General features: G+C 44.0%; 1 protein-coding gene across 7 annotated transcripts in view; it reads right to left on the bottom strand.

The window, feature by feature from the left end:
• Positions 1–7022: 7022 nt before the first annotated feature.
• Positions 7023–10982, bottom strand: part of Ark2n (arkadia (RNF111) N-terminal like PKA signaling regulator 2N) — an 81237-nt gene continuing 77277 nt past the window's right edge. For all 7 annotated transcript variants that reach the window (XM_034518247.2, XM_076912404.1, XM_076912405.1 and 4 more), the window contains one exon: positions 7023–10857. In XM_034518247.2, the coding sequence (XP_034374138.1) occupies positions 10668–10857 (190 nt within the window). In that variant the 3' untranslated portion in view covers positions 7023–10667. The remainder of the gene's footprint in view (positions 10858–10982) is intronic.

The raw sequence follows: 10982 nt of genomic DNA, 5'->3' as shown, positions 1-10982 counted from the left end.
CCTCTGAAACTGTAAGCCAGCCCCAAGTAAATGTTTGCCTTTTTAAGAGTTGCCTTGGTCACAGTGTCTCTTCACAGCAATAAAATCCAAACTCGGACACCTTGCCACCCTTAAGCTGCTTCTTCAGGTCTCTGGTCACAATGAATAAGAAAAGCAACTAACAACCTGACATGAGGGCAGTGATGGTGAACTCTCTATCACACATTTGACTGACATCTCTCTGATGGTATTACTGTTGTGCAATTACTGAATATTTTTCTGGTTTTTAGGTAGACATATCCGGATCTTTTACCCACCTCTCTCTTCTTTCAGTCTATATATCCCTGGCTGGCTTAGAGCTTGCAATGTACACCAAGCTAGCCTGTAACTTACAGACAGCCACCTGCCTCTGTCTCCCAAGTACTAAGTGTATGGTTTTTAAATTGAGTCATAAGAGTATATTCAGACATAAGACTGAACCCTCTAAATACTTTCTCCTGTTGGGTGAGTAGCCTTCTCTATTTCTTTTTTTTATTATTATTAGATATTTTATTTACATTTCAGATGTTATCCCCTTACCCCATTCCCCCACCCACCCAGGAACTACCCATCCCATCCCCCCTCCTCCTGCTTCTTGAGGATGTGTCCCAACCCACCCACCCCCTCCCATCTCCCCACCCTCAAATTCCCCCCACCACTGGGCATCCAGCCTTCATGGGACCAAGGATCTCCTCTCCCACCTATGCCCGACAAGGCCATCCTCCCCTACATATACAGCTGGAGTCATGGGTCCTCCCTATGTGCTCCCAGGCTGGTGGTTTAGACCCTGGGAGTTCTGGTTGGTTAGTATTGTTGCTCTTTCCATGGGGCCGCAAACCCTTTCAGTCTTCTCTCTCACTCCTCCATTGGGAACCCTGTGATCAGTTCAATGGTTAGCTGTGAGCATCCACCTCTGTATATGTCAGACTCTGGCAGACCTCTAAGGAGACAGCCATATCAGGCTCTTGTCAGCATGCACTTCCTGATATCCACATCAGCGTCTACCTTTGGTGACTGCCCATGGGATGGATACCCAGGTGGAACAAAAGCTTTGAATTTAAACAAAGCAAAATTATCAGAAAAAATTAAAAAAAAAAAAAAAAAAAAAGTCGTGTTGCCCGTGCTCTTGGTGATATCTCTAAGTGTTACAAGCAGCTAACAAAAACCAGCTCCAGAACACATGTGTTTGTAGTGTCACAGTAAGAAAGCCGGAAAAGGGTTTTTATTCTACTTAAAACTCTTGGTGCTATCATAAATATTTAATACAGAAATGATACTAAATGCTGGCACAGACCCTAGAACCCTACTACAGGAAAAGAAAAAGTATCAAGTCCAAGGCCAAACTAGACTACATGGTGAAACATTGTTTCAGAAAAACAAAACTGTCTTCTGCTGCTGGGGCTGTGGTGGCAAACCGCCATTAATCCCAGCACTCAGGAGGCAGAAGCAAAGCCAGGCAGATCTCTGAGTTAGAGGCCAGCCTGGTCTACAGACAGAGTTCCAGGACAGCCAGGGCTACCCAGGGAAACCCTGTCTCAACAAACAAAACTGTCATTGTTCTGTTTTTATTACCCAAGCTAAGAAACTGTAGTAATAAAGCTGGTGGCTGTGTCCCCGTCACACTTCTCTCTCCAGAGATGACCCTTACCCCCAAATATGGTGTTCATTTTTCTCATGCACTTATATGTACTCCTTATCAATATGCAGTGTTACTCCATCTTTTAAAAGGGACTTTACATAGATCTAAACACTTGAGTTAAAAGACAGACTCAGGAAAGGGAACAGACACATCCAAGGGCTTCTAAAGAGACAGTTGCACTCAGACCTCTTAACAGTAGCTCCTGAAGTTTTATCTCAAAGGGGTGCTAAGACACTTAAATGGTCCCCGTGCACTTTCTGAGATGGTCTGCAATTAGGATAGGTTTATAGCTGACTCTACATCACCCCTCCTACCTGTCCAGATCCCTTTGTTCTCTTGCCTCGGACCTCTCCAATTCTTCTTCCAAGGGGTCCATCTGCCTGTGGTGCTAGAACTGTCTCCACGTCTGTCTTCCTCTGTGCGTGCCAAGGCCCTTCAGGACACCGCTAAGGGTTCTGGCTGAGTACAGGGAATCATTTCCAGATTCCAGGACATCCAGCCTCCCATGAGTCTCCTCAAAGAATCGTGGTATGCAGGTGAGCTACAGAAGAAGATCTCAGACCCCGAGGGCACAGACAGAACATGGCAACCCTTCCCAACACCCTGCTCCATTTTCTAAGTTTAAAAGGAAAGTGATATCATTTAATCTTTTGCATCTTGCTCTTTCTCTAATCCCCACTACTGAGACAGAATCATGTAGCTGTAGCTACAAGTACACCTCTGCATATCTTCATAGTGGCTTAGGAGAGTGCTGAATGCATCTCCATGGATCCATGCCAAAATAGCTCAAAATGGCAAGCATTTTAAGCACATGAACGTTCTCCTTAAACCCATGGCTCTCCACTTCTCATCCTGATCTTTGTCTTCCTCCTTCCTTTAAAACTATAACCCACGGTTTAAAAAGACAGTTTATTTCCTGGCCCTACGTACATGTGAAGACTGACATCCATACACAACATACAAGGACTCTGTGTAACAGCGCTGTCTCCAGTTATTTCCAATGATCCTGGGCTTCTGGAAACAACAAACCAGCTTATAGACAGTGAACTGTCTCTGTGACTTCCTTCTATACATTACAACCACAGGGTGACATGACTAAAGGGACCATCCCAAGAAGGTACTTGACCCTGATGTATACACGTGTTCAGTTTTACTAGATAATTCCAGTTTCCCCAATTATTGAGGAAAACTATGCTCCCAGAAGCCAGGAAACAAATGGCTACTGTTCTGTCTCCTTTAAAAAGTATATATCCGTTCCTCATTATAAAAAGTCATCCTACCGGGCGATGGTGGCGCACGCCTTTGATCCCAGCACTTTGGAGGCAGAGGCAGGCAGATTTCTAAGTTCGAGGCCAGCCTGGTCTACAGAGTGAGTTCCAGGACAGCCAGGGCTACACAGAGAAACCCTGTCTCAGAAAAAAAAAAAAAAAAAAAAAAAAGTCATCCCAGCTTGCACTTTCCTTGCTTATAGGACATCTGAGTTTCCAGGATCCCTAACTACAGACTCTCCTACAGAAAGTTTCCAGAGCCAATCCAAGCCTGAGCCTGGATTTGTACTTAGCTGTGTGGTTTCGGTATGTACGTTCAAATCTCTGACCACTTGCCCAATCAAACATTTACCTACTCAGAAAGATGTCTCATTCTCCTCTGGCTGGAAGAAGATAAAGCCAGTAGCAGAAAGAATTAAGGAGGGGCTGAAGAGATGGCTCAGTGGTCACTAGTGGGCTCTGCTCTCAAGGAGACCAGAGTCTGACTACAGCACTCATGTCAGCCAGTTCACGGCTGCCTGTCACTCCAACCCTGCGGGACCTGACCACCCTCGGCCCCCACAGACACTCTGCACTTACCCCACACAGACACACACACATAAACATGATTAAAAATAAAATAAAATAAAATCTTTTTAAAACCAGAAACAAAGGGAAACACCAACCAAAGAAAGAGGGTTTTAAAAAAAAATCACATAAAGCACAAAGTTGTCCTACATAAGTCTGATGCGTAAATCTGAATCTGTTGTCACATCTCTGCTCTGCTTCTGATCTGTAAATTTATAACAATCTTTAACACTTCTTATCCCACATGGGAATCGAGAAACAAGCATTCTTTTAGAATTTTGAAAGCTGAGTTCACAGTCAAGGCCATGTGGGTGCTGGTTATCTAATACCTTCAGAAAACTTCAGCAAGAGCACACTGCAGTCCTTTGAGCAGCTTTCTGAGGAAGCAGCTTGAACCCGGAAAGCCTACAGTGCTCCTGAATCTTATCCGCAAACAGCTTTGTTAGAGACAAGACCTCCTTAAAGCTAGAAAGCCCATTTGCAGAACCAATAAAAGTATTCTCGAAATTAAAACAAGCAAACACAAATCGCAAGCCCCTGTAGCATGCAGTTTTCTGAGGCTAGCTATCCACTGTCTTTGTAGATCACTCACCCACCTCTGCCTGACAAGTTCTGCCATGGGATAATGACCCACCCTGAAGTCAAATGCGCTTGCTTTACAGTCAGGTAGAGTGGAGATCTACTTCACCATCTCACTCTTAAGACTAAAGTGTTACCTGAAAGGAGCAGGTCTAACTCCTCTAAGGTGTCAGTTACCACAGCACAAGGGTAGAGGGTACCACAAGCTTCTCTCTCTCAGCAGAGAGTAGGAAGTTACATAGATAAAACTAACAAGTAGGTGTGCTACCACGCAGCATGGCAAGGCTAGATCCCATCAGCCACTGTGCCATACTCTTTGCAGAGTTGACTTTTAGTCACTGGATACGTGACCACCCTTCACATACCCATCAAATGCAACACCAAGGCCCAGCAGAGAGAAAGCATGGATCCCCATCACACACAGGGATCTCTGCGTAAAGCCCCATCAACCGGCTGGGCGTGGTGGCGCACGCCTTTAATCCCAGCACTTGGGAGGCAGAGGCAGGCAGATTTCTGAGTTCGAGGCCAGCCTGGTCTACAGAGTGAGCTCCAGGACAGCCAGGACTACACAGAGAAACCCTGTCTCGAAAAAACAAAATAAAACAAAACAAAACAAAACAAAAAGCCCCATCAACCTGGAAGGCAGAGCTGAGGTGGGACAGGACCAAAGCACCACAGCGTCTGTCCGGGGGAGCAGGCGTTTCCTGTGTCTAATGTTCAGGCTCATCCTTAGCACTTCTGACTCACTGCTCTCGTTCTCCGAGCAAACGGTCCACAGTAGCCCAGGGACCTCCCTAATCCTATGTATCAGATTGACCCTGGTACCCGCAAGTGGTACCCACATGATGATGCTGTTTTCTGACCTCAATGCATGAGTGGGAACAGGGTGCATGTGGGCATCAAGAAAGAAAGGGAGGGGATATAAACATTTTACAAGTCAGACTTATTTTATGTGTATCTGTGTCTGGTACCCCCAGACGTCAGAAGAGGATATCATATCCCCTACGCCTGGAATTATAGGCAGTTACAGACTGCAATGTGGATGCTGGGAATTGAACTTGAGTCCTTGGCAAAAATAGCCAGGACTCTTAACCACTGAGCCATCTCTTAAGCCCCTACATTTCTGATTATGGTGGTGGTGGTGGTGGTGGTGGTGGTGGTGGTGGTGATGAAGAATCTGAGTATGACAGCACACACCTTTAATCCCAGTACTTGAGAGGCAGAAACAGGAAGATCGCTATAGCTGGAGGCCAGTCTGATACACACAGTGAGTTCCAGCCAGGGCTACATAGTAAAACCCCTTCTCAAGAGAAGAGAGAGGGGAGAGGGAAGGAGGGAGGGAGAAAAAGACAGAGGGAAGGAGGGAGGGAGAGAGAGAGAGAGAGAGAGAGAGAGAGAGAGAGAGAGAGAGAGAGAGAGAGGCAGGCATCAGAGAAGAGAATCATACTTACCAAGATCTAAGAAGACTGCTCCTTCCAGAGCAGGGTCATAGCTAAAATAAAATGTATGTATGTGCACCACATGTATAACCGTATCTACAGAGAGAGAGATGATTGCTCTGTCATTTTTTTTCCTTTTAGATTGAAGTTACAGCGAAGTGGTGTCTCCAGTAATAAACAAACCAACAAGGCAGTGGTTTTCAACCTCCCCAATGCTGTAACCCTTCATATGGTTCCTCATGCTGTGGTGACCCCCAACCATAAAGTTCTTGGTTGCTACTTCATAACTGTAATTTTACTACTGTTACGAATAGTGATGTACACCTTTGCTGTGCAGACCCTGCGGTGGCTGTGACCCACAGGTTGAGAACCTCTACTGTATGGGCAGGCAAGCTGCAGTCCAGCAAAGATTCAAGCAGGGAGGCCAAGTGAGACAAGTACTAGGCCCATACTAACTACTTTGCTTGTAACTATTCTACAAACGGCAAACAGTTTCTCCTGTAGAATCAAAGAAGTGTTTGTGTGAGCACAAACTTGGTAGGTGCTACTACATCTGGGTTTCAAGTACAAGGCAGTATGAAGAAGGCATTTCAAACAAACTGGAGACGGCCCCTGCTTGGTAAACAGAATCACTGAGTCCTGGATTCAGAAACTCTGGACTTGAGAGACAGGAGGATTTAGGAGCTAGGTCTCTCCCTCAACTCCATTCTTCATGCACTTTATAAAAATCATGACATGTTCACCTATGGCTTCTACTGCTTTTGTAACCAAATAAAACTCTGAGCAGAACCAAACTAGGAAGAGTGTGGGGTTGATGAAACACAGTGTTCAATCACATACAGTCATGGTGGTCAGACCCTGGCATGCTCCCCCCACCCCCGCCCCTCTGGAAAGTGATTAGTTCTGAATAGAATTTTGTTCCTGGAGCAGAGGTCCCTTCAACTGTGCCTAAAATGTCATTGGCCCTAGCTGAAGAGAGAGATACAGGCTATGGGCAAGCTAACGTAAACCTGTCTCTCTTTTTTCTTTTATGGCTTTTTATGCGCTGGGGCACATACCCAAGTGTGTACGGGGAGGGGCGTGGAGGATTACTTCGGCTGTCCTCCTCAAGAGTGACATCCACCTCCTGGAGACACAGTTGGCCTGTCTGGGCATTGTGCTCCAGGATCAGTCCTCTTGTCTCACATCTCCCAGTGTGTGAGCCAACCACGCTCTGAGAGTGCCAGCAGCTTTTTCCATGGGTGCAGGAAATCGAACCCAGGTCCTTAGGTTTGGAAGTTCTTTACCAACGGAGCCAACCCCTATTCCCATGAAACCATTTCTCCCCTAGGTCTGACACAGGTTACTGAGTAACACATCTTGGAAATAGAACACAGATATGGAATAGAAAACTAGGCTTCTTATAATGGTCTGTTAACAAAATGTAACATGTTTCACCTTCAAAGGATAGCTTGGGAAAGGTTCCAGACACTTATTAATTGAGGCAGAAAAAAAAAATTCTCAGAAAGTATCATTGTTTAAATACACTCTATTTTTATTTTATCTTAAAATAGTTTAACCTTTATGCTACAGACTTATTTCAAAAAACAAAATCTTATCTTGCACCAAAAAATATATATATAACACTCTGTTTATTTTTTTTCTCCAAAGACCATTAAATACTAAATGGAAACGAAACCTAAATAATAATGTAAAGAACCAAATCTCCTTTTACAAACTTGAGTTGCACGTTTGGGAAACATTACTTCTACGCAATGATTTGTCGTCACTGCATCAAGTCCACGCTCAGTCCCAGCAACAGCAGATCTGTGAACGCCAAGTGCACTGGTTCCTAGCCATACAATGGCTGACAATTCATGTTCAAAGTAAGAAGAGCAAAAGATTCCACGACCTTTGCACTCTTTAAAGAACAAAGCAACAACAAAAACATTTCCTAGTTTCCAGTGATTTTTTTAAGATCACTACCCTTTGAAATTTGTTAGAGAATAAGTAGTGTTTTAAATAAAAAGAAAAAATACAACAGCATTGAACTAAAAGACGTGATTATTTTAAACAAACAGTGCACAGTCTGAGGAAGTTTGGTTAGGGTGCAATAATTTTATATACACATGGAAGTCACATCACACACATACGGGAGAACAGGAAGTGGGGCTTGGCTCTTTGCCTTTTAAAAAAAAAGAAAAAAATAAGTCAAAACTAAGACTAAATTGTGCCCCAGGCTTTTGCAAGCCTTGTGACACAGTACAAAAGAGGCAGGCAACATCTGTCTTAAATTCCTCATGGTGCTAATTTGCTAACAGTAGGTGAATAAATGACTGAACTAGCAAACCAGGCAGGCCATGCTCATAACAGTGCTGACAAACGCATGCTAGGGTTGATCTCTCACCACTGACAGCATCCAGTTAGTCTCCATCAGTGGTTCTCAGTCTTCCTAAGGCTGCAACCCCTGTGAAAGTCATTCACATCCCCACAAAGGGGTCGTGACCCACAGGTTGAGAACCACTGCTGTTATACAGCCGCCATAGTCTCAAGCAGCCAGGTTTCTGCTTCTGGTTCTTCAAATTGAAGGGGAAGGGAATTAATCACATTTGTGGCATAAACCAATCTGTGGTCATACTGTATCCCTCAAACAATATCTTGGCAAAGCATAAAGAACTCATGGTACCAAATGTAAAAGTTTGATCAAGAAACAATACTTTTAAAGAAATTTCAAATGTTATAAGAGTTGTATGTCACAGAATGTGATTAATACCTTGCCAGAAACCACATTTCCAGTCTCCTGGATGTAGCAATAACCTAGGAGTTCAACTGCCCTCTTAATTAGTTATTAGATGGGAAAGCCCCATACTTGCTAGAGAGCAGACCGCCTCAAGCATCCCTTCACGTCCCTGCATATTCATGTCTAACTCTCCGTTCTGATGCACCAAGTCAAGTAGTCAGGGTCATGTCTCAGGAGTCTCTGTGTGCAACCTAAGATAAAAGGCCAGCAAAAAGCCTGGCTGCAACTCCATCTGTCCCAGTCTGCAGTGCACCCAAAGACAGGACGGCTACATAGAGTACAGAAAGTGTCAGGGGAAGCCACCTGCTGTATACACTTGAACAAAACATTATTAACATGAAATAAGTAAAGCAGAAACATTCTTTCAAATGGGGCTGTGCCCTGATACTGGGGAGAGAGATATAAGCTGCAAAAACTTCAAGTCATACCCTCCACTGGATTCTCTTACCAATGATTTTCTGGAAAACACAGACCAGAAATTATGTTTCTCCTTTGTTGAGTATTTTAATTCAAGTAAAAAAAAAATGTGTAACAGTAAAACTCAATAAATTAATCCTGAAGCAAGATGTGAAAGTCCAAAGATATATCAGCAGTGAATTTTCAGAAGCTCTGCTTTGCTCTGGCCTCTGGGTCTTTGGTCTCTATCTAGGATTGTGGCCAAGTGAGAGTGACCAATGGTGTACTGTAACTGGAGTCGTGATTTTAAAGCCTAGTTAGTAGTATAGTGTACACTGAAGAGAAAATGAGAAGTTGGTGAGAAGGGCAGGTCAAAAGAGAGACTGCCAGAAACGATTAGTGAGTACATGCTCAAATACATCCTACAGAAGAAGTCTACAGAAGAACTGAAGCAACAACAACAAGAATGAATAAACCTGTCACTATGTAAGAAAAAGAAAGGCCAGGCAGACGGAGCCAGGCACACCCATGCAGGAGCATGCAGGCAGGCTGTGTCTCCTTCCTCTCGGGGCCCCCACACATCACCCTGCACAGTGCTTTGTGCAGAGTAGGTCCTTGATCAATGTGTGTGCACTGAGTAAAAGGGGGGGGTCTCGTCCTGGAATGAGGAAGAACCAAGGCATTGGAGGAGGGAGACAAAGGGACACAGCAACAGCACACCGCACTAACAATGAAGACAGTGACAGACAGTAATGTGTGAAGTCTTCTGAGCCAATATTACCTACCTCACTCCCCCTGTGCACAATACATGGTGTTCTAATTCTAGGTATTGCTTTTTAAAAGTACTTCACTAGTAACTACAATACTATAGGAAAAAAGGTAGTAACTGATGCCACAAAATTCCTCTGCTGGCATTTCCTAAATTCCCTGAAGTTTCTATCACCCTTTACTCATAGTTTTAAATACTGTTAGGATGTAACAGTACTATCAATGTGCTTTGCATCTGATTTCTTATGGTATATTTTGATTTCTCTTGTATACATGTTTTTAGAAGGCAGAGAAGAAAACTACCCAAACACAGCCTGGGGTCCAGTTAAACAGTGGTCATACCCTCTATGGAGCAACCAGATGTGAGGAAGGGTGCCGTCTACCCAGATCTGCGAGTGCCTACAGACTCAGATGCCATGCAGCCTTTTACAGTCTTCCTACCCAAGGAACAGATTCCCACGTCTGCTGACTGTTTGAATAAACCCAGAGGAAAAAGCTGAGAGATACAGATTTCCCACCGATCTCTCAATGCACTCCTCAGTATCCAGAAAATCTCGAAGAATTATGAATTATTGCAACAAAGAGGCCAACTGAGTCCCCTTAATAGTATTTAGAAATAAAAGGGGACATTTTAAATATTTGTGTTATGGCAAACAGACAAAAAGCTATGTCAGGAAAGAAGGCAGAAGAAATAAGCTGAAGGAAAAATATATTTTATAATACTTCTGTCTTCCACATCTAAGGAAGGGTTTTCTAAATGTCCATGCCCTACCAGGCGCCAATGAGGACCTGACTGATCTGTGTGCAAATGCCCAAGACCAGGAGTGACAGTGACGCAGACAGAGAGTGGTCACATCTTGATATTAATTTCATTATACAGAAAAATAAATATAAGATTCAAAACCTGAAATCCACTTTGCCTAGTAAGTAAAATATTACTCTAAATGAAGGGTGACCTCAAGGTGGATCACCAAGCAAAACGAAGCTGTCTAATAAAATCCACCATTCTCGTATTCTTGTTGAGGAAAAGAAAAAATTATTTCTCTGTGCTAAGTTATTTTCCTAAGTGAATTATTTTAATAAAGGGGGAGTTACCATGAATTTCCATCCCACAAATGCCACAAACAGCTTCAGAAGCTGAAGCCATGAAATGAACTTCCATGTCACAGGAGGAGGAGCTGGAAGGAACAGTGCAGAGGAACAGTGACACTGCATTACAGTAGGTATTTGCGTCTGCTGTCCTCATCCAAGGTAAGGTCGACGACCTCAGCCGGTGAAGCCCACGTCTGCTGCGGAGTCACGGCAGTCCATGACTGTGTAGGCCGGGAGCCGACACACTGCGCGCCAGAGCCGTGCTTCCATGAAGAAACGCTCTGGATCACACCTCCTCGGGGGTGAACACACCTGTAATTGTGTGAAGAATGAAGTCATTAACCTTTTACCATGAGAATGACATTTTAGTTGTACTGATCAACACTTTACCAACCCTATTACACAAGTTCATATCGCCCACCTAGGCCTTTTTCTCA

This window comes from Arvicanthis niloticus, chromosome 14 (genome assembly GCF_011762505.2).
Source record: "Arvicanthis niloticus isolate mArvNil1 chromosome 14, mArvNil1.pat.X, whole genome shotgun sequence".
Classification (NCBI taxonomy): Eukaryota; Metazoa; Chordata; class Mammalia; order Rodentia; family Muridae; genus Arvicanthis; species Arvicanthis niloticus.
Note: the sequence above shows the minus strand (reverse complement) of the source record. Positions and strands in the feature narration are given on the sequence as shown.